We start from the raw sequence: 23,658 nt of genomic DNA on the forward strand, positions 1-23,658 counted from the left end.
CGCCCCAGCCCGGCTGCGCAGCGGAGCCGCCGCCCCCCTCCCCATCCCAGCAGCGCCAGCGGCGCCGCAACAGGATCCAGCCGGATCGGCGCGCGCCCCGCCCCGCCCGAGCGCACCGCCTCCCCATTGGCCCGCCCGCGTCACGTGCCCCGCGCGCGCGGCCCCGCCTGCCCTCAGGCGGGCGCTGTGAGGAGGCGGCGGCGGCGCGGGGCCGGGCCCATGGCGGAGAGCGGCGCCTGGCTGCTGGTGCTCAGCGCCGTGTTCCTCTGCAACGCGCTCAAAATCCTGCTGCCCTCCTGCTCCTCCCTCGTGAGTGATGGCGCCCGTGGGGAAGCGGGAGGATGGTTGGGAGGGGACCCCAGGGAGCCGGCGGGGCGTTACGGGGTTCTCCCAGCCCATGGGGAGCGCTCCCGCGGCCCCGGCGGGGACGGGCAGGGTCTGCTCCTGCTGCCGGCCTTGCTGAGGAGAGGCTGGGGCTGGAGATGGTGGAGCTCAGCCCCGCTTTCTGCGGGATGAGTTACCTGTGTTATCATTGGTGCTCCTGAGCCTCCAGTCCCTGGGATGCATCACGGAATCGTGGAAAGGTTTGGGCTGGAAGGAACCCTAAGGATGATCCGCTCCCACGCCCCTGCCATGGGCAGGGATCCTTCCAGCGGGCCTGGATGCTCAGAGCCCCGTCCAGGCTGCTCCTGAACTCCTCCAGGGATGGGGCAGCCACAGCTTCCCAGTTTGCGGGGTAGGAAGGATCACTTTGTTCGGTCTTGCGTGTTTTCAACAGATGGACGTGCCCATTGTTGAGATAGGAGATCAGTGGATACGGAGATGAAGGAGTTAAGTCATGATAGGAATAAATCTCAATAATCTGATCAGGGCGCCCCTGTTCTGATCTGAAGCATTGCTGTGGAAGCGTGGATAATGGAATTCAAGACAAATAAACTCTGTCGTTGCCAGATAAACTCACATATGTACAAAGATGCTGAAATCCCTGTCACTCTGCTCTACCATAGAAATAACTTCACTGGCACAGAGATCAGTGTGCACTGTTAAAAATGGACAAAAGTCCTTTAAACCTTAAGTCACCCTCAGCAGTTTGGGAAGCTGAACTCAGTGTTGCTAGAGATGAGTGATCAAAGAGCCCTTTGTGGAGAGGCTGAGGGCATTTGGTTCCTTCAGTCTGGAGCAGGCTGAGATTGGGATCTGCAGCTCCTCCCAAGGGACTCTGAGCTCTGGCACAGGGACAGCACCCAGGGAGCAGCTGCAGCTGGGCTGGAGGGATTTAGGTTGGATTTTAGGGAAAGGTTCTCCCCCAGAGGGTGCTGGCACTGCCCAGGGAATGGGCACAGCCCTGAGGCTGCCACAGCTCCAGGAGCCTTTGGACAGGGATGCCCAGGGTGGGATTTTGGGGGTTTGGGCAGGGACAGGGCTGGGATTCAATTCCTTGTGAGTCCTTTCCAACTCAGGATATTCTGAGATTCTCTGAAGATTTATGCTCAGCTTTCTGCTGTGGTTTGAGGCTGAAGATGGTGTTAATGCCCTCACTGTGTGCAGGCCTGAGAACAGCATCCATGGGGAAATAAATTACATGTGTCTTGGGGAAGCTGGGAGATTTGTTAAGGAACAGCAATAAAAAGATTTTGTGTCCTTTTGTGCCTGGCAGAGTTCATGAACTGACAAGCAGGTGGTGCCTCAAGAAAAGAAATTAGGAGAGTAAAAGGAAGGGAGGAAATGTTGGAATACTTGGCTGGTGGAGCTGGAAATGATCACAGAATCATTTAAATTGGAAAAAACCTTCAAGATCATGGAGTCCAGCTTGAGGCTGTTTCATCTTGTCACCCAAGGATCTCCTGCATCTCACTGAAAGGCCCTTTGTTATGGGAGCCTTTTGAGATCATACTTTAAGCACACTAAAGCAAATCAGTGGAATTCTGGAGCAGGAATTGATCATTTCCTTCACTTCTCAGATATCCAGGCTGTTGCAGAAGGATGCAGAGCAGGAGGCCCAGATGAGAGCAGAGATCCAGACCATGAAGCAGGAGCTTGCCACCATCAGCATGATGGACGAGTTCGCCCGATACGCGCGGCTGGAGAGGAAGATCAACAAAATGACTGACAAGCTCAAAACCCACGGTACAGTGCTGGGCCTGCTCCTGCTCCACAAGGAAAAACATTTTCTGTTTCTGAAAAGCTGATTCAGCTTTAAGTATTTGTCCTTCAAACTTGACTTCACATTTCCATTTCCCTTTCCATTTCCCTTTCCATTTCCCTTTCCATTTCCCTTTCCATTTCCCTTTCCATTTCCCTTTCCATTTCCCTTTCCATTTCCCTTTCCATTTCCCTTTCCTTTCCTTTCCTTTCCTTTCCTTTCCTTTCCTTTCCTTTCCTTTCCTTTCCTTTCCTTTCCTTTCCTTTCCTTTCCTTTCCTTTCCTTTCCTTTCCTTTCCTTTCCTTTCCTTTCCTTTCCTTTCCTTTCCTGAAATTTCCTGAAATTTCCTGAAATTTCCTTTCCTGAAATTTCCTGAAATTTCCTTTCCTGAAATTTCCTGAAATTTCCTTTCCTTTCCTGAAATTTCCTTTCCTTTCCTGAAATTTCCTTTCCTTTCCTGAAATTTCCTTTCCTGAAATTTCCTTTCCTGAAATTTCCTTTCCTGAAATTTCCTTTCCTGAAATTTCCTTTCCTGAAATTTCCTTTCCTGAAATTTCCTTTCCTGAAATTTCCTGAAATTTCCTGAAATTTCCTGAAATTTCCTGAAATTTCCTGAAATTTCCTGAAATTTCCTTTCCTGAAATTTCCTTTCCTTTCCTGAAATTTCCTTTCCTGAAATTTCCTTTCCTTTCCTTTCCTGAAATTTCCTTTCCTGAAATTTCCTTTCCTGAAATTTCCTTTCCTGAAATTTCCTTTCCTGAAATTTCCTTTCCTTTCCTGAAATTTCCTTTCCTTTCCTGAAATTTCCTTTCCTTTCCTGAAATTTCCTTTCCTGAAATTTCCTTTCCTGAAATTTCCTGAAATTTCCTGAAATTTCCTTTCCTGAAATTTCCTTTCCTTTCCTTTCCTGAAATTTCCTTTCCTTTCCTGAAATTTCCTTTCCTTTCCTGAAATTTCCTGAAATTTCCTTTCCTTTCCTTGAAATTTCCTTTCCTTTTTCCTCTCCTCTCTTCCTCCCCTTTTCTCTTTCTTTCTCTCTCTCCTTTTTTCCCCCTCTTTAAACTATTTGAAAATCTTACCTGTGTCTTTCCAGGAATTTCCTGGGCTTCACTCTGTAATTATTTATTCTTTCTCACTGATGCCCATCACTGAATCCTGTTTTCAGTATGTCAAGATAGAAATTACAGTGTGATACAGAGCTGGCAGTTTGTTGTAGAAGAGTGTTTTTAATACAGCTATAAGTCATGTGGAAAGAGATTTTTAACAGGGTCATGTCCAGCCTTGAAGAGTGAAATATTAAAAGATTACTAATTTAATGTAATTATAATTCATAATTATAAGCAATGGAAACTAATATTTTCTTTTTCTTTAACAGTGAAAGCACGAACTGCCCAATTAGCCAAAATAAAGTGGGTCATAAATATTGTATTCTACATAGTGCAGGTAAGTCAGTATTATTTTTTTATGGATACAACTTCACCCAAACCCTCAGCAGTGTCACAATTCTCTCCTGGTTTATTGGTCCATGTCTGGTCACTCAGGGCTCCCCCAGCCAGGGAGGAGCTGGAGCTGCTGCAGAGCCCAGAGGAGGCTCCAGGATGGGCAGAGGATGGAGCAGCTCTGCTGGCAGGAAAGGCTGGCACAGCTGGCATTGTTCACCTGCACAGGAGAAGCTTTGGGCTGAGCTCAGGGTGGCCTTGCAGGGCCTGGAGGAGCCCCAGGAAAGCTGGAGAGAGACAATTGCCAGGGCATGCAGGGACAGCACACAGGGAATTGTTGAGTCTGTGAGGGTCTCCAGGACAAGGGAAGAGATGAGAATCTGACTCCATGTTCTCAGAAGGCTGATTTATTCTTTTATGGTATTATATTATATTAAAAGAATACTATACTAAAACTATATTAAAGAAAGAGGAAGGATACAGACAGAAGGCTCAACAAGAATGACAATGAAAAATTCATGACTGACTCCTCACAGCTGGCTGTGATTGGTCATGAAGTAAAAACAATTCACATGGAACCAATCAAACCTGTTGGTAAACAATCTCCAGCCACATTCCAAAGCAGCAAAACAGGGAGAAGCCAATGAGATAATATTGGCTTTTTCTCTGAGGCTTCTCATCTTCCCAGGAGAAGAAATCCTGGGCAAGGGGATTTTTCCAGAAAATGTGACAGTGACAGGGAATGGCTCCCAGTGCCAGAGGGCAGGGCTGGGTGGGATTTGTCAATGAGGAATTGTTCCCTGGCAGGGTGGGCAGGGCTGGGATGGAATTCCACCCCTGGATCCCTGGCAGTGCCCAAGGCCAGGCTGGACACTGGGGACAGTGGGAGGTGTCCCTGCCATGGCACTGGAGGATCTTTAAATTCCTTCCAGCCCAAACCATTCTGGGATTCCAAGGACACAGAGCTTGGCAGACACAAAGAATTTCTGCAACTGGAAGGGAAATCATGATAAGATCTGGTCGTTGAGGATGGAAGGAGTCTGACTTTTGTCTCAACTCTGTTTGTGGTTTTGAGGGACAAGATTGGGGTTTGTCTTAGCTCTTTAATCACTGGGGATTTTTTATATATGGCCCCAAATCCAGGAAAGTTCTGCTACATGTGAATATAATTCTGGCTATGAAACCCAAATATATTTCTGCTGAGGATGCAAATCTCCACCTACAGCTGCCACACATTTCCCCACAGTGCCTCATCAGATTGTCTGAGTAGTTCTGACTGATGCCAGAGAATTTGCTAAGGAGGATGGCAGTGGTCAGCATGAAGATTTCCTTAGGGGATTGTTAAAGTGAGTTGTACTCCTTGTAGGCAAAAATTCAGGCTAAAAAGGGTCATCAGAATTTTAACAAATGCTATGACTGTGTGGATTGAAGAGAGGGTCTTGAAAGAAAGATCCCCTTGCAACCTCCTATTATTATGTATAAATTTAAGGTCATATAAAATCTAAAAACATGTTGAATAAGCTAAAATAACAAAGAAACAATTCCAGATAGCACTGGGAATGCATTTGGTGTGTGTTGTGATCCAAACTAATAAAAAATGCCCACTGCAGGCTGCCCTGATGGTGTCTCTGATCTGGAAGTACTACTCTGAGCCCGTCACCGTGCTCCCCAGCAAGTGGCTGGCTCCCCTGGAGCGCCTGGTGGCCTTCCCCACAGGAGTGGCAGGTGAGCAACAGGGCAGGGCCCAGCCCCAGGGCTTGCAGGGATTCACAGCAGCTGCACAGGGCTCAGGGATTTCAGCACCTCTTCCCTGTGTGGTTCTGGTTTCTTGAAGTGCTCGTGAATTTTGTCATTTTTGTTTCCGCCCAGACAGAGCGTTGCCCTTCTCTGTATTGAACAGACCCTGGGGAAGAGTTAAATTAGAAAATCAGAAAATCGCCCAAAAGGGAGTTTTCTGCACAGGTGTACTATGAATAGCTATGTACTTACAAAACAACTGATTTCAATTTCAGAGGAAATTTATTTTTTACCTCTCTCAAATCCTAAATTTAGGTTCAAGCAAAGCATTCTGCCAGGCCTTAAACTGAGATATTTTCTCTTGGGTCTGTAGCTGATGGTTTTAGCTCTGGGGTGCACTCACCACACTTTATTTGTGTATTTGGTGATCTTTTCCCAAGACAATTCAGAATTTTTTGGGACCAGCATTGATTTGTTTCCCATCTCTTGTATCTCCCTTTTGTATATAAAGAGTTTAGTTCCTGTTGGTCTCATGAATTTTGAATTTAATTTTTTACACCTCCAAGGTTGTTTGCAGCTGCACAGGTCCCTCAGAGTTATTGATCCAACAATTTCAATTGTGTTTTCTCCCTCTTTTCCAGGAGGAGTGGGAATCACCTGCTGGCTCGTGGTCTGCAATAAAGTTGTGGCCATCATGCTGCACCCCTTCAGCTGAAGGAACCCCAGCAAGCCATGGACTCCCCAGCTGCATTTGCATAATCACTGCTTTAAATTAATTTAAAAAAAAGAAGGAACAGTTATCTTTGATGAGACAAGGGCTGAGACAATCCTTGGTACTCCATTTGGGTATCTGTCAGTCCTTTGGATTATTTTGATGTCACTTCCCAGAGTTTGTCTTTCATTTTGGAAAGAACAGCACTGCTGGTTATAAAACCTCATTTTGGGTTTAGTCATGGCAGAACCATAAGGTTTTGTCATGGCCTGTTGTCACAGTGTTGGATTTGTGGTTTTAAATTGGAAATGTGCTGGCTTTAGGAATTCATTTGGGAGCTTGGCTGTTTCTTTCTATAAAATATGGATTGGCTGTTTCTTTCTATAAAATATGGATTGGCTGTTTCTTTCTATAAAATATGGATTGGCTGTTTCTTTCTATAAAATATGGAAGCTTCACCCGGAGCTGGGATCATGTTGGGTGGTCCAGAGGGAGGCTGTTTGCTTGGCTTGGGGCAAAACAATTTCCTTGTCATTTTTTACCCTCAAATCAAAATATTCTTGAACTCTCCTAAAAAAACTAGATGAGTTAAATCAAGATTTTTATCTCTTAAGAGGTTTTTCCAGCTGCCAAGCACAGGTTGGTGTCAGTGAAGCAGAAGACAGTGCTGTTCCTGCAGGGAATGCTGATTGAGCCTCCCACTCTGGAATTCCCACAGGAATGATCCCTCTGCTATTCCAGGGCCTTTTCCTCCCTGCAGGAAGGGAAGGAAGGGGCCAGGACCCCTCCAAAATTGGCACTGCCTTCAAAAACAGTTCAAAAGGTCAGGTTGTGTTGTGTGTATATGGATGTGGATTAAACGTTTTTGTTTGTTTATTTGTTTTAATATTAATTTAAAATTTTGGATTTTATATTAGGAATTGCATTTAGCCTACTTGAAAATAAATATCAAGAAAAGGTGTGATTGAATGTTATGTAAAATTGTGGTTTTATTAAGGAAATAAAGCTTTTCAACCCATCTTAAGGTTTTTCATCTCTTTTTTAATGTTAACTGCAGTTTTGCTACACAACCCACAAAAACCCCAAATAAACAAACCCAGAATGGCAAAACAAACCCCAAACTCACCAAAATCCAAGCCAAAACAAGAGCCCCTGTCTTTGTGCATAAGGAAATATTGTTTGAAGCAACTCAACTAAATAATTTTTTAATTATTTGAAATGTTGCTGCAACAGGTTCAGCTCTGAATGTCTTTGCCATCTTTAAAAACTTTCGTAATGTAATTTTGGACGTTTTTTAAAGTGCAACTGCCTTTAAAAATTAACAGAATGCCCCAATTTTTCCCAACTTCACATGAATTTAGCAAGTATTTAATAAATCAGTGTGAGGAACAAACCACAATCCTCCTCCCCTGGCTTACATAACCTTAAACAAGGATTTTTAGAGGCTTTTTGGGGACTGGCTATGCCTGACTTGTCCAAAACAATGCTTTCCTCTTGCACATTCATCTCTGCATGTCAGCTGGGGAAGTTACCAGGCAAACTGCTTTGATAAGTTCCAACAGAGGGAAAGAATGAGGCTTTAGAGGTTCCTAATGCTCGTGAAAACAATGTAGGAGAAAATTATTTTTATTATCTGTGAATTCTGGAAGCTGTTTGGGGAGTGCAGGAACTAAAAAAGTGTTTTCTTTTATGGCATTGTTGGTGCTCACCCAGCAGTGAACCTTATGAAAGCTGGGTGCTCATGTCAGCAACCAACAAACACCCAGCTCCCACATCCCAGCTCCTTGGGAATGCAAAAACCTGGAAGTTCCTAAACAAGGACTGAATTTTACCTGGCAACAGGTAAAGATGATAAGGAATTCTTAATGCATGTATGTGGGAAAAGATCAAGAACACAACGTGGTTTTTGTGACAGCTGATTGGATTGTTTTGGAAAAAAATCATAGAGAGCAATTGCCAGCGCTTGTAAGGTTTAATAAACATTGAATGAAAGGAAAACATTTGGTTTGTAACAATGGGAATGTTTAAACTCTCTAAAGGCAAGCTGATGTCCTGAACTATCAGCAATAAGTGTGGAGTAACTCAGGAGCTGTTTCTAACCAGGAGAGCTGGAGCCTGGCAGGGAGTTTGGGCTTTGCCTTGCCCCCCTCGCTGCTCTGCCCTCACCCTTGTGCTGCTGGAGCTCCGGGAGTTTTCTCCTGGCACCCATTCTTCCCCAGAGAGCTCCTCCATCGGGCGCCTCCTCCCCTGCAGAGGAGCTGTGCTGCCAGCCCAGGGGGTGTGCCCAAAGGAAGGCTCATAAGCCCCAAAGGACATTTTCCCCCTGGGCACAGCAGTGGCATCACTGCAGCCCTGCCCTGCCTGTCCCTGGCTGCTCAGGCAGCTTTTCCCAAATCCTGCTTTGCTTTTGGCACCTGAAGTGTGGAGCCTCTGGTGGAAATTCTCAACAGCCCCTGAGAAAATGTATTTTTTTTTCAGCCTGGTGGGGTCTTTGCTTGGACTTGGACCTTCACTCCTGGCTTTCTTCTTTTGCTGCTCATGGGGGTTTTTCTCTTCTTTTTCAACTTCTTCCACTGCCTCTCTCTCTTGATTGTTCTTTTTTACTCTTTGAGGACTTCGTTCAGATTTCATCAGCGTTTTCAACTCCTGTTTAAGAACCTCTGTCTCTTTTTCCATTTCTTTAATAAATTCTGAAAATTTGCATTCTTCCATCAGCAGTTTGCCCCCTAAAATATTGCAGGGTTTAAGAACATGAGGAGTTATGAAGCTTTAAAAAGAGCAAGTATCACATCCTTATTTCACTGCTTCAGTTGTTATTGATGGTATTTCCAATACCATCTATAATAACATAATTCTGCCACTGAATCCAGTTTCATATCTTTATTTTTGCTTTTTTTTCATGGTGTTGAATTTAGTTAAATGGATTTAGCTGCCATTATGTACAGCAATGGCTAAATGCAGTGCCAGAAAAATCATGTCCAATGCAACAGAGAAACCAGGTGAGATCTGAACTCTTAATTTTCGCATTCTGGCTTTTAAGTGGAACTTAGAGATATGCAGGATTTCCTTTCTCTTAATTCACAACAGAGGTGCTTGTGTGGAGCAGAATATTCAGCAACTCTCTCACGTGGGAATGAGGGGGCTCCACTTTTCAGCAGGAAAAGGAACATGTGTGCAGAAATGCCATTTATCTGTGCAGGGAATGGGTCCTGTGCTCTGCAGAGACTCACAGAGTACCCCCAAAATGAGACATAATCCAAGCTTAAAGGGGAAAGAAGAAGTTGCAGGAACTAAAGAAGCCAAGTAAGGCTTCAATAAAAGTCTGCTATCAGTGAGAGAAACTCAGATTTCACAGATTTTTCAGAGGAAGCATTGTAAGACCTGTGTTTTCTGTCAGTTTTAAAAGGGCATTTTAAAGCCAAGTGCTGATTTTGGTTGTCTGGAAGGGCTGAAAAGGCAGAGCCCAAACCTCAGGAGTTCACACGTGCCAGGTTACAGGGATGGGACCTGGCACCACCTGTTCCACCTGGGCAAATGTGGGACCTGGAGGTCTCCTGCCACTTGAGACATGTTTAGAACGGTGGCATTCAGACATTTTCTTTTCCTAAAAGCCTTAAAGGAAGTAACAGGAATGTTTCTAGAAAGAAAATCGTGAATGAGGAAACAGCAGTGGCTTTTTCTCTCCTGTGTTCTGCAGAATTTCTTCAGAATAAAGCTGTTTACAGATGAGTCCCTTGCATGTAACTTTTCCATGGGGACACAGTGGCTGAGATTTCCATAAAATCTCTTTCCAGGGATCACTAATGAGGAACTGCTCCCAGCCCTCACACTCCTTTTCCTTTTCCATGGAAATAGGCTCACATCAGTAATGAAGATTCCCAACTTTGAGATCAGGGTTTGATTAGTGTGGATTAACACTGTTAATTGTCCTGTTACAGACAGAACACTGAGTTTTTACCAGCCTGAGCTTTGGGAGAACAGCAGGGTGGAGATGCCCATCCTGCAGAGCAGCTCTGGCAGTGCAGCACCAGCAGCAGCTGCATTTTCCAGCACAATTCTGTGTTTTCAGTGACACCTCATTCATCATTTGGAATCAGTTCCTGTCAGCCAGCTGCCAGTGAAGGGCTGTCAGAACCACATAAATCACCAAAACTTCTGGTAACTTGCAAAGATCAGGGGAATTTCTGAGAGAAACATTAAACCTACCTCTGTGTGTCCTGTCTGAAGTTTCTGGCACTTTCTTGGTTGCTTGCTTTTCCTTTTTACCTCGGGCATGTGAGCACACTTCCTTTGCTTTACCTTCATCTTTGTTCTCCTAAAATTGGCAATTAAAGGTAAAAATAATGAGGGAATGCTTGTCTAGTGACTTTTAAAAGAACTCAATCAGTGCAATACTTAAGAAAAGATCAGTAATTTCTATTGCTGTTATATTATATTTTGCATCACAGAATTATTTCTGTCCTGTAGTCACACCCATGCAAAATCCTCATCCTAGATGAAGGATCAGGCTATCCAGGCACATTACTGCAACTTAGGGAATAAAATACACCTTAGCTGAGAGTTTAAACAGGGAATTTGATTTGGATCCAGATCTTTCCCACCTTTTCTTGCTGGATTGGATTTTGTTCTGTTTCCTGGTGCTGAGACAGCAGCAGTTCTCTAAAACTCTCTTTATCTACTTGTACTGATCTGTTTACTCTCAGACCTGTTGAATAGGACAAACATCAGTAATACAGTTATTTCTGGAATTAGGTTGGTGATATAAATAAAATAAATCTCTGACAACTGGCAATACTGGTATGTGACCAAGAATTTCAACTTTTTTTTTTAAGGCATATCTTAATGCCCTTTAAATAAGAAGTAATTTTTTTCTGCTGAATCTATAAATGCTGAAACTGAACACAAACCTGGATTTATGAGCCTTGTACATCAGTGCATCCTAAACATAAGTATATATATAAATATATAAATAAAAATATATTACAAAGTATATTTTCAGATAGAACATGTAAAGTCAGACAAGTGTGTGCCCCAGAGCCCACATGGGCTTAATTCTTGGTTCCATTCTAGTGTAAATTTGAGAGGTCTGCTATGAAGCCTCAGAGTTCAGTTTCCTAAATTTGGATCTTTATGGAACCCAGCTCAGGGGGAATGCTCCACACTGTTTGAAATATCAGTGATCTTTGGAGGAGATTCTCTTAGGAAAATTAATGCACAAACACCAGAGGTTTATGTCTAAAAAGGAGACAGAGGAGTCCTTTTTGGCTTTATTGGAATAAAGGGAGAGGCCATGGGGCATTCCCCTGCGATCTCTCCAATTTTTGGAGGATGCAGACTCCTTTTTATCCCAATTTCCTGGCTGCATTTCCCTTCTCTCTTTCCCCATTGGCTGAGGTACTTGAGAGGTTCAGATTTCCCAAAACGCCTGATACCAAAGATTTCCCTCTAATGCATAGCCCTCACTTTTAATTTTTAATTCTTATGCAATTCAGGGGTTTGTCTTCCTCATTGTTTCATCTCTCAATGTCCAATTTCATTTATCAGCAAACCTAAAGTTTATTTGCAGAAGCAAAGATCTTTTTCCATTCATCAATCAGTGGAATCCTTCCCATTGTTTCTTTTATCTCCCGTTGCTGGTTTTATCCACCAGCAGTCCCACAGCTTGTTTGTAAAGACAAATCCACAATTCCTCTCAATTCCAAGGGAGTGACTGAACGAGATGTCCAGAGAAATATGGATATAAGACAGACAAGATGAGTATATTCTTCCTTTATTATTAGAATAATTTTGACACAAGCAGCTGAGAAAGTTGCTGCCACCAGAGCAGCAAAAATGGGATCTTATTCCAAGTTTTGAGCTCAGAAATGAAAGGATAAAACGCATAAAACCGCACAAAAATGGAGCCCTCGGGGTGCTGGCAGCAGGGCGGTGAAGGGGATGCTGGTGACCGGCCTGGAGCGACTCTGGAGATGCGGGAGGAACAAATTTGGGTTCCAGGAGCTCCGGGAGCTTTTCCAGGCGGGAGTTCCCCGGCACCGGGAGCAGGGGGCGCTGCCCCCCCAGGTGAGCGGCAATCCATCCAAAAAATCCATTCCAGCCAGTGCGCAGAGCTCTCCGGGCACCCAGGGAATCCTCCCTGCAGCCATTTATCAGCACCGCTAAAAAACCCACCTCTAAATTTCCTGCTGGCTAAAAAAACCTTTTGTGCATATCAACTAGAAAAGAATGACCTGAACAGGCAACTCTTCAGAAATCTGCTAAAGGAAAATTCAAGTCAATAGTGAGAAGGAAAATAAATTGTCAGCAATTCCAGCTCTGGGTTTCCAAATCCATTAACTAGCAGAGAATTAATTTTCTCTTAAAATTTTAAGAAATTTTTCCTAAAATTCCAGAGGATCGTGCAAATTTGCTTGCAAGTTTTTCATTACAAAACATCATTTCTCTCTCCAACTAAGCTCCCTTATCTTGCTTAAAGGAAAGAAGAAATTAATTAATAACAGTGGTTTAAGTACCATAATTGAATAGCAATATTCAATTTCTATTGAATACAAGGCCATATGTGAGTAAAAAAATAATAATAAAAAAAAAGGTAGTTATGTGGTGTAACTAAACCAGGAATTCAGAGTTGTGTCTGACTTGGGATGAGAACCAGGGATTTGTGTTTTTCTTAATTTAACACCTTGAATTACCAATCTTTTCCCTGTAGCTCACTGGTGGTTTAGGCAGAGTTAATGGTTTGCAAAGGCAATGAAGAGGAAAGAAATAAACAACTGAATGTGATAAGATTTTGTATTTCTGCCATGATTTGAGGAATTCTGTGGGGAGCATTTCCAGCAGACAGGTTTGCCAAGGGCTCTTTGGTACCCACATGAACAAAATCCTGATTTCTGCTTCCCTTTAGGAGCAGCAATACCCGATCAGTGTTTCAAGAGGTGCCTCAGCCACGAGGGAAGTCCATGTTTAGACCATCCCATCCCAAATTCTGGGTGTAGGGGAGGCAAACTGCGGCATCTCAGACAGCTCTGGTTGGGTTTAATCAGCTGAATCCCACTCCAGGCAGCTGCCCTTGGAATGTTGGACAGCCAAGACTGCATGGAACAGATATTTCTCCCCAATATCTATGAGCATCAATGTGAAAGAAATATTCTATATTAAAGAGCTCTTTCTTCCTTGGTAGAACTTAATTTATATTGCTCTTTTCTATCATTCAAGCCTTTAAGCTTCCTGAACCTTTTCACCTTTTCAGCCCACACAAAAGCTCTACTTTGGCATTTAATTTTGGACTAAACCTCCCATTCTAAAACAGTGAAAGTGTCACTTAACTAAACAAGAGAAGGAGATGATTACAGACATACTTTGGTCATCAGGAACCCAATCACTTCTGTCCCTCAGGGCTTTTGGCATCCGATTTGCATAAATGTTCTGGACATAGAGCTGCCGATCCTTTTCCTAAGAAGAAATAAACACTATTAAGCTTCTAAAATGCATTAAAAATTACTTTTTACCTGCTTAATTTTCCCATGCTGGGTGAAACCCATCAAAGGTTTCACCTTTTGCCAGACCCACGTGGTCTCTGTCATTTACATTTTTCCAGAATAAATATATTTTGCCTTTACTTCCTCTCTTTTGTTGATTTAAAAAAAAAAAATAAAATTACTCAGTGCCCTTGTCATATGCTCAGTTGCTTCACAACCTGTTGCTCTGGTGGCGACATGAACTCCTGAGGCACATTTTGACATTTATTTAGCAAGATTCCTCTTTCCTCAGTGAAATCTTCCTTAAACACAGAAGACAGATCTCAGTTACACTCTCACCACTCTGACTCAGTCCCACTCCCATTATTTTTTTTCAGAGGAAAAAAAAAGAGGAGCTTCATTTATTTGGGAAAATTACAAGTTATCCTGGAAGTGGAATGGCCTGAAATAAGACAGGTGCATAAAACTATGGATTTGTAAGGATAAACTCTGTTCTGGCACAGAAATAAGTTGGATGATCGTGTCTGGTTTTCTTTGTGGTAAATCAATAGAAGATTTTCAATAGAAATCAATGGAATAAATAGAAAATTCATATTTTCAATAGAATCAATAGAAAATTCAGAGACCTGGACACACAGAAAACTGTGTGGAAAAGAGATGAAACAGAACTATTTTAGAGAAGAGTTAAGGGGAGAATTTGGAATAATTTGCATTTTGGGACAGTTTTATATTAGTGTTTCAGAGGTTGTTATTGTTCCCATCTCCCAGATCTGCACGTCCAGGAGGAGATCAGGCTCTGACAAGGAAAAAAGCTCAGCCAAGTACCAGGAGGAAATTTCTGCACCTGCTACAGGGAAGAGGGATGAATAACACCCCTGTGTAGAAATCCCAACCTCCAGGAACTCTCTGGAATTGCCTGTCCTGCCCTTCACAATGGCTGGGAAATCTCCCCTCAACATCTTCCACAGAAATTTGATTCCATTTAGGAAGAGAAAGCTCCCCAATGGGATCACCTTGACACAGAAATATAGAAATAAGTGTATTTTAACTGTGTTACAAACACAGTTATGAAAAAGCAACAAGGGGTTCCAGGTTTTCTGGAATGTGTAAAGGTTTTCTTCATTACAACTCAGGTGGCATCCCATTCCTGGCAGTTTTTGGCTTTAAATCCATTTAGTTTTTCTGTATGTTTTGTTTACAAGCATTACAAAAAGTGATGAACTGGACCTATTTATCCCAAAATCGTTTGTCTAAAAATGAAACTGGAATTTAAGCAAACTCTTGAAACATTTCTATGGCTCTTCTTGTTAAACTGTAGTTTTGCAAGTTTTGATATTTGGCTCATTTTGACTGGTTTCTGTGAGGGAGCTCATTAAAAATGAGTAGATGAATATATCTGACCCCAGTCTGGCAAAATGTTGACCAAATTGTGGATTTTGGTTACATTTCTGATGCATTAATCTCTACTTCAATTCATTATTGACCTACTTCTAACAAATAGACCCACAATGATGAAGAATTTGACATTTCTGGCTTTTTTAGTAGATTGTAGCTAAAGCAGGAAAACAAATTCTGTAAGTAAATACTGTAAAAGAAGCAAAAAAACAAAAAAAAAACCAAGAAAAATAAAAGCAAAAGAAGAAAAGCAAAGAAGAAGAAAAAAAAAAAAAAAGAAAAAAAAAAGAAAGAAGGAATAGGTAATATTAAATATTTGAATTTTCCTGTGGAGACAGAAATCTGGACAAAACCTGGAATACCTTAATTTTTTGGTGAGCAGTGTTAATTTCCATTAGCAACTTCTTTGTGGTCATTGTAGCTTCCAGGAGTTTTCTGCTCTCATTTGCCAGCTGACGACTAAAGGTGCTGCTGTTCATCTTCAGCTGCATCTCCAGACTCTTAAAAAAGGCACAGATTTTACCATTCTCACTGTGACAACTGGAAAACTTCAGTTCCTGACTGATTTAAAATAAAAGTGTGCTAATACAAGGAAATTTAAGCTCCTAATTATGTATAACAGTTATTGGCTTCTAATTATAGCAATATAAATAATATTATAGTACTATATAGTATATAATAGTAACATAATAGTATTTATTTATTTCTAGTAATACAAATAATACATACAGTAATATAAATAATATTATAAAGTATTGTATGTGTTGTAAACAATATTCATGTATTGCAAACAATACATGAAACTATACTGGAGTATCTGAAAAATTGATTTCAAAGTAAGAAAAAAAGGTTTTAAACCTATTTTCAGTAGACAAAATAAAAGCTTTTGGCATTCAATCATAAAAATAAGGCTGTACATTACCTTTCTGATGGATTAATTAATATAACTATCTTTGAGAAATGTTAAGGCTTTCTATTCACACAGACCTATGAACTGTAGCAGAATAAGGAGGATTAGTGAAATGAAAATTTGGTGATTTATTGAGTTCTTTATCTTCAGAACCCAGGGCCATGCACTGAAATTCCAGTTCCTAAAACTATCAAGTGGACACCCAACCCTGTGTGATTTTATAGCTCCTCACTCCTGGAAACAGAAAGTTTTTAAAAGAGAGTCTGAATTCAGCTGTTCATATTTACAGATTCTTTTAAGAATTCCTGGCTCTTTATTTAATTCTATGCATAACAGAGGAAATAGAAATGAATTTCTGGAGGAAATTCATAGGAAATAGAAATGAATTCCTGGAGGAAATTCATTCCTCCGGGAAATTCCTGGAGGAAATTCATAGGAAATAGAAATGAATTCCTGGAGGACCATGGAAAATTCACTCTTCCAGTTTTGTAGTAAAAATTGTGTTCCTATCTTTTTTGTGCTGGGGTCAGTGAGACTAAAGGAACATGAGACACTAAAAGGAGATGAATTATCTCCTCTTGAACTTCCTTACACTCAGGAGAGCACTGGATTAAACAGCATCCAGTGTTACAGGATTATGTCAGAATCATTCATCTGATAAGAAGCAGCCAAAACTTTTCCACTATTCCTGCACTGAAACTTCTCCTGCTTAATGATCCTTGTGATTCCCTCCCAATTTAGGAATTCTATGATTCCCTGCATTCCACAAACACAACAATTTGCAGGCACTACCTGTATCCTCTCATCCTTTGCCTCCAAAGTTTCATTAAGCACCGACAACCTGCGACTCAGCTCCTCCTTCTCTGCCAGAGCTTTGTCCCCCGACAGCACAGCCAAAGCCTTCAGATCACCTTCAGTTCTCCTCAGCTCCGCTTCCACCTTTTTCAGCTCCCTGGCCGTGTTCCTCTCGGCCTCCTGGGACATTTTCAGGAGGCTCCTGAGGTGCCGCACGTCGCTGCGATGCTCTGCCAGCATCTCCTGCAGGTGGCTCTCTGTGTTGCCGTACCGCTCCATGGCCTTGCTGTGCCGCCGGTTCAGCTCCCTCAGAGCCAGGTTCTCGAAGCTCCACGTCTCGATTTTCTTTCGCAGGTCGAATATTTCGTTCTTCAGCTCTTTGATCTTGTGGATCCTGGCCGAGGATATTCGCTGGGCGGTTGGGGTTTTTTCCTGGTGACCCGCCCCGCTCTGCAGGGGCGAGGAGGAGGAGTTCAGGTTGGAGGCGTTTGGTCCTTTCTTCCCTCCTGCATTGAGATCAGAGAGAATTGGCGTCGGGAGACAGAAATTATTGGAGACAAATCAATCACTGTGTGCTTTTCCTGCTCACATAAACTCCTACTACTAATTAACTGCTACTCCTAGACTGCTCATCCAACTACAGAATTGTGGTTTCTTCACAAAATGCCCCAAAATTCTGATGTTCAATGAGCAGCCTGGTCTAGGGGAAGGTTCCCTGCCCATGGCACAGGGTGGAACACGATGACCTTAAAGGTCCCTTCCAACCCAAACCATTCCAGGATTGTGTGATTCAAATGATTCACAGATAAATTCATTAAATATTTTATGTCTCTGTGTCTTTTTGTGGCTGCAGCAGACCACAGCTAGCAGCCAATGGAAATAAAAGGAAATAAATCAACAGGAATCAATTTTCAATCCACGGAAATCAATTTTCTTCCTGTAAATCATGAACTTAAGTAATGTAGCCACAATTTGATGAACACAATTCAACCCATCAGAGTCTACACCTTGAATAGGTGCATGATAAAAAAACAAAACAAAAAACCACCAAAAAGCAACAGAGTAATTTACAGGTCTGGAAGAACTCAAAAACCAAGATGCTCCCAACAGCTCATGGTTGAAATCCCTGCAGCTGGGATTTCTAACCTGTTTTCTACACCTTTCCAGTCAGCTTTGAATTAAACTACATTTTAAAACAAACCTTAAATGCTCATTGCACAGAACAGGTGTGCAATTGTCTATGTGGCTTCTAAACAGCAATTAAAAATACATTAATGTGCTACTTCTCAGTGTGTTGCTGTCATTTGCCTCTCGTTATGGCCAGGATTCTGGCTGAATTACCCTCATTTGCCTCTCCTCAAGCAGGATTAGAATTTAAAAATATAAAAGACTGTAAATCTGAGTGTGTTCCCCTTTTTCAGGCACACATTCAGTTTCACTACAGTTCTCATGGCATTTCAGGCAGTATTTTGATTAAAAGTTTATTATAATTTATGATCATCTCATATTTTATGGGTAAAACAGGGAAGGTCCTGACTTTAAAAACCCACCAGAATAAAAGAACAGATATTTCCAAGAATTTCTGTTGAATCCAATATTTCCTGCAACACAATCCCACTGCAGGAAAACTACAATAAAATCACAAATATTGTCACACGAGTATTTGCAAAATTACATTATCTTACTATTTTATTTTGCCAGAAAGGACTGAGAGGATGGAAAAAAAGGGCAAATACCTTTCTGCAAAAGCTGTCAGAAGTACTGTAAAATGTATTTCATTTCTGCTAGTCATAGACAAGCAAAAAGAAACACTTTATCCAAATGACATATAACATCTACAAATATATACAATAAATTATCCACCATAGGTAGGGGTCAATAATGGTTTTTTTGCTGACTAGATATAAAAAATGACATTATTTTTTGTGTTCTCCTACTTTCATGCAAGTATAACTTCTTGACAGCAGCATATAATGGCAGAGATTATAGCAGAGACAATTAGTGCTTCTTCTGGTTGTTTTGGATTGATTTCCATCTTGTAGCTTTGGTAAATCAAGATGAAATTTTGAAGCTCAGCCGGAAAAGGGTTGCTGGTTTTCTGCTCATTTTTGTGATATAGGACTAAAGGATTTAAGAAAGGATGGGTTGAGATGGTAAAAGATGCAGACATGGAGAGATTGCTGACTGTTAACAGTGGCATAAATTCCATGTACATTTCCATCTCCCTTCTCTATGCTTATTCCATTGAGCCACAAGCTCATTTCACAGGATACACCACAACACAGCTGGCCACAAAACAGCTGTTTTCTGGGCAAAACTGACATTTTTGTGTATTATTTTTCCCCATTTTCCTCAAGAAAAGCTTTTTCAGACTGGCTGGTGATGCATGGTCAGACACCAAAATGTGGCAGAGCCACTGTCAAGTCCTTGGGTTAAAGCTGAGGAATGAGGATTGCCAAGGGCTCCCACATCCCAGGGGATTCCCCCTCTGGATCACTGACAGTTGTGGGATAACACAGCAGGGAATCTCTCCTTCTCTTCCCTCCTCTTACTGGTGTTTGAAATAGAATTTATTATATATATTAAAAAAAAATTTTATATATATATATAATATATAATATATAATATATAAAATTAATTTATATAATATAATAAAATAAATGTAATTTACATATAATATATATAATATAATATAATATAATATAATATAATATAATATAATATAATATAATATAATATAATATAATATAATAATAAATATTATATGTTATATATTTAATAGTTACATATTTATATATTGTATATTTATATATATTTTTCTATAAATATATATATTATTTATATATACAAAATTATTATATATATTTTATATAGCATTTTTATAGTATTATACATAAGATAAGATAAGATAAGATAAGATAAGATAAGATAAGATAAGATAAGATAAGATAAATTTATTGGATTATAGGCTATAGATTAGATATAAAATATATTACATGTAATATATATATTATATTATATTATATTATATTATATTATATTATATTATATTATATTATATTATATTATATTATATTATATTATATTATATTATATTATATTATATTATATTATATTATATTATATTATATTATATTATATTATATTATATATGATACCAATCCTCTCACTGAAAAACTGTTGCCTTGCTAATTATCAAAAAAAGCCAAAGAAAGGAAACAATGATATTTCTTAAGAGAGTCTCATACTACCAGCAATATCTCATACTACCAGAAAACAAATTTACCTTTTTTATCACCTTGGGCATAGAGATACAGTCCATATTTCTTTCTTTCCTTTCTTGTCTTGTCCTTTTTCTGGGTTTCCCTCTCTTCAGTTCCTGGTGTTCCCAAAGGTTTGCGTCCTCTGACTCTTTCAAGGGCAGCCACTGAAAAAGCTCTTGGAATCATCACTGGGAGAATGTTCACTCGTGTCTTCTCCAACAGTTCACCACCCTACCTGGGATTTCACATTATTTCATGTCATAAAAATATCAGTAATCACATTTTTCAAGAATTAGACAGCAAAACAGATCACAAAATTAACTAATCCCTTAAAAACAGCACAAAAACCACCTGAGCTTCCAGATGCACACTCTAAGCAGAGGATAGAGAAGAACCTAAAACTATATTAATATGCTTGTAAAAAGCATATATTTAGCATAAAATAAATAATTCTAAGTAATTTTCTAGGTCTTTCTGAATAAATGTTATGCTTCTTTTTTATTTTCGTTGTTTCCCCCATTTTTTTCTTTTTTTGGCCCATGCAGAAGCTACTGGAAAGTTCAAGAACAGATTAGCTTATTCTCCTGGCAGAATTATTTAAACACTGTAGTTCTGGTAAAAATAATTTTTTAGGATATGGTTTGATGGCCATTCAATTTTCTTATTATGTTCCAATCCACTTCAGCTGAGGAGAGGCAAGTTTTGCCTTGAGCCACAATTATGAAAAGGAATTAGGTTCTAAACAAATCTGAAAATGAGATTAAAACACAAAAGAGGTTAAATGTTGGGACCCAGAGTGATAATTCAACTTTTATTTCTTGCATAAAAGAGGAAAAAAATAGAAAAGTAGGAAAATATTTGCTAATAGAGGGTTTTGAGAGGGGCAATGTCACATTCATCTCATAGCAACAACAGGGCGACAGAGAAATTCATCTTTGCTCCCTTAAAATTCATTTATAAACAAAGAATCTTACTCAGTAGAAGGATAAGTTGTATAATTTTGGGGCCTAAAAGGAGCATGGCAACTGTGGAAAGGAAATTTGAGGGGGGTTAAAATGATGTTTTAGTTCACATGGGTTTTAACATGTCCCCTTCACTAACAAAATATAAAACTATTTTCTTAGACCCTTCTAATTCCTTTGTTGGTTTTTTTGCTTGGTGCTGGCATTTCATTTTAAATAAAATTTCTTAAATGGGAGAGGGGAATCACATAGCTCCCAAAGAAAATTAAAAAACGTAATTCAGGATTGCACAGAACGTTTTAGGCTGAATCACAACAATTTCATTACTCTTAATTCCTTTGCATGAACAGTTTTTCCTTGTGGAATACTGAGGAATGCCACAGCCCTGCTACATCTCAGGCAGTGCAATAACCCACAGGAGATGAGAAATCATATTTTGAGCATTAGGCAAAGCCCAGGTTGATTCACAGATCTGTATTTGTGTTAAAATTTGATTTGGCACAGCCAACACCTTCTAGGCAAATTGTCTTTAAAGCAAATTACCTAAAATGAAACTTAAAACTACTGCTTTAATTTGTTTAGATGAGAAGTGTGGCCTGAATCTGCTCATCCAGAGCAGCTGTTGAGAAGTAAATAAAATAGAAAAGGAGAAGACAGGAAAACAAAAGGTGAAGCAGAAGAAACAGACATGAAATGAAAGATACTGCAATAGAATTAAAGAAGCAGGGGCTGGAATGGACAAACTCCAGGAGAATTTATGATGAAAAAGTACAGGAATAAAAATAATTAGGGCCAAATTCCTGTGTTGATCATGAAAATGTCCTTGCACCCTGTCAGTGTCCACCTTGACTCACAACCCCAAACCAGCCCCATGTCCTGGCAGCTCCCTCAATGTCCCACAGCTCCACACCACTCCCTGTTCTGGGAATCCCCTCAATGTCCCAAAACCCCATACTCAGCCCCATGACCCAGAAATTTCCTCAGTGTCCCAAAACCCCACGTCCAGCCCCATGTCCTGGCAGCTCCCTCAATGTCCCAAAACCCCATACCCAGCCCCATGACCCAGAAATTTCCTCAGTGTCCCAAAACCCCACATCCAGCCCCATGTCCTGAAAATCCCTCAGTGTCCACTTGGACACACAATCCCACATCCAGCCGCATGTCTTGGAAATCCTCTTAGTGTCCCAAAATACCACATGCACCTCCATGTCCTGGCAGTCCCTTCAATGTCCCCAAACCCCACACCCAGCCCCATGTCCTGGCACCCCCTCAATGTCCCCAAGCCCCACACCCAGCCCCATGTCTTGGCATCCCTTCAAGGTGCACCTGGACACACAACCCCAAACCAGTTCCATGTCCTGGCAGTCCCCTAAGTGTCCCAAAATCCAGAACCCAGTCACATGTCCTGGTACCCCCTCAGTGTCCCAAAATCCCACACTCAGCCCAATGTCCTGGCACCACTTCAGTGTCCACCTGGACACACAACCCTAAACCAGCCCCATGTCCCGGCAGTCTCCTCAATGTCCCTGTGGGACACACAATCCCACACCCAGCCCCATGTCCTGGCACCGCTCACCGTCCCTAAACCTCACATCCAGCCCCATGTCCTGGCACGCCCTCAATGTCCCATAACCTCACATCCAGCCCTATATCCTGATAGTCCCCTCAATGTCCCACAATCCCATACCAAGCCCCATGTCCTGGTACCCGCTCACCGTCCCTAAACCTCACATCCAGCCCCATGTCCTGGAACCCCCTCAAGGTCCCATAACCTCACATCCAGCCCTATATCCTGATAGTCCCCTCAATGTCCCACAACCCCACACCCAGCCCCATGTCCTGGCACCCCCTCAATGTCCCACTGGACACACAGGCCCACACCCAGCCCCATGTCCTCCCTTCACCCCTCTCTGTTCTCCTTGTCCCCCTGGCCCCCCAGAGGTGAAGGATCCCACCTTGTCCCATGTCCTCCCTGGGGATCTCTCCCTGCTCCCACCGCAGTGTATGCTGTCCCCTCACAGCCTCACCAGCCGCCATCACGGGCCTCCATCCCTGCTGCTGTGGGAAATGGCGGCAGCACCCTGGCAGCGGGGTCTTGCCCTCTTCCTCCCTCTTCCCTCCCTCTTCCCTCACCCCAGACCCAGCAGAGGTGCCTGTGTGTGTATTTCCACCCCCATATTTCAGTACCATTCCAGGGTTTTAATGGGAATTTGGAGATGTGGGTCCTGCTGGGCCCTGGCCATAGAGGTGTCTCAAGGCCTGGACGCGCCCTCAGAGTGCACAGGCCTGACCCAGCAGGCTCCAAACTCGGCGTTAAACTCAACATTCTTAAGTTGAAAAAGGGGGAAAATCCTTTCAGAATGTAGTCATGCTTTCCTTGGAGGCTGCACACAATGGGAGTTGTGACCCAAAGCCCTTGCGAATGGCGTTTCCATGTGCGGCTCAGTGAGGGTTTCACGTATGAAGCCAAACAAGAGTGAGAGTTCATTGGCAATTCTGTCCCAGAATTTAATCATGAACATTTGATGGTGCAAATATTTTCTGCTTTGACTTTGACTTTTGTGACTCTTGTGGATGGTCCTGTGCAGGGCCACCAGTTGGACATGAAAATCCTCGTAGATCCCTTCCAACTCAGCTTATTCTGTGATTCTCTGATAAATTTTTAACATCAATATCACAAGGCTGATCAAATGCTGTGAAGCCCAGGACCATTTCATCCTTTGGCTGTACTTCTTCAGGGCACAGAAAACCAAATAATTTGGAAACATTCTATTCCAAATGGCCAGTTCTTTTCCCAGGCTATATTCACATATAAAATCTCCTGGGA

The 23,658-nt window shown here is 41.6% G+C and overlaps 2 protein-coding genes across 2 annotated transcripts; one reads left to right on the forward strand and one right to left on the reverse strand.

Moving 5' to 3' along the window:
• Positions 1 to 182: 182 nt before the first annotated feature.
• On the forward strand, positions 183 to 7,050 carry GET1 (guided entry of tail-anchored proteins factor 1). The gene is made up of 5 exons (XM_063180865.1): positions 183 to 309; positions 1,962 to 2,127; positions 3,519 to 3,586; positions 5,193 to 5,307; positions 5,961 to 7,050. The coding sequence occupies exons 1-5, from the start codon at positions 220 to 222 to the stop codon at positions 6,032 to 6,034; spliced, it is 513 nt and encodes a 170-aa protein (XP_063036935.1). The 5' UTR covers positions 183 to 219; the 3' UTR covers positions 6,035 to 7,050.
• On the reverse strand, positions 6,764 to 22,868 carry LCA5L (lebercilin LCA5 like). The gene is made up of 8 exons (XM_063179516.1): positions 22,859 to 22,868; positions 16,604 to 17,112; positions 15,264 to 15,401; positions 13,387 to 13,480; positions 10,633 to 10,736; positions 10,238 to 10,346; positions 8,446 to 8,757; positions 6,764 to 6,834 (listed from the first exon to the last, which is right to left on the reverse strand). Exons 1-8 carry the CDS (start codon positions 22,866 to 22,868, stop codon positions 6,764 to 6,766), a joined length of 1,347 nt encoding a protein of 448 aa, XP_063035586.1.
• Between the last annotated feature and the right edge of the window lie 790 nt (positions 22,869 to 23,658).

The sequence above is a fragment of the Melospiza melodia genome, chromosome 2 (assembly GCF_035770615.1).
Source record: "Melospiza melodia melodia isolate bMelMel2 chromosome 2, bMelMel2.pri, whole genome shotgun sequence".
In the NCBI taxonomy this organism is placed as follows: domain Eukaryota; kingdom Metazoa; phylum Chordata; class Aves; order Passeriformes; family Passerellidae; genus Melospiza; species Melospiza melodia.

Bases quoted from the DNA above. Each gene is read 5' to 3' on its own strand.
- LCA5L (XM_063179516.1), bottom strand. The intron at 13,481-15,263 runs GTATTCCAGGTT...ATTTCTTCTTAG, and splicing joins CTGCTCACCAAAAAATTAAG to GAAAAGGATCGGCAGCTCTA. The intron at 10,737-13,386 runs GTATGTCTGTAA...CCTATTCAACAG, and splicing joins TTGGGTTCCTGATGACCAAA to GTCTGAGAGTAAACAGATCA.
- GET1 (XM_063180865.1), top strand. From the start codon at position 220: ATGGCGGAGAGCGGCGCCTGGCTGCTGGTGCTCAGCGCCGTGTTCCTC. The intron at 310-1,961 runs GTGAGTGATGGC...TTCACTTCTCAG, and splicing joins TGCCCTCCTGCTCCTCCCTC to ATATCCAGGCTGTTGCAGAA. The intron at 3,587-5,192 runs GTAAGTCAGTAT...TGCCCACTGCAG, and splicing joins TTGTATTCTACATAGTGCAG to GCTGCCCTGATGGTGTCTCT.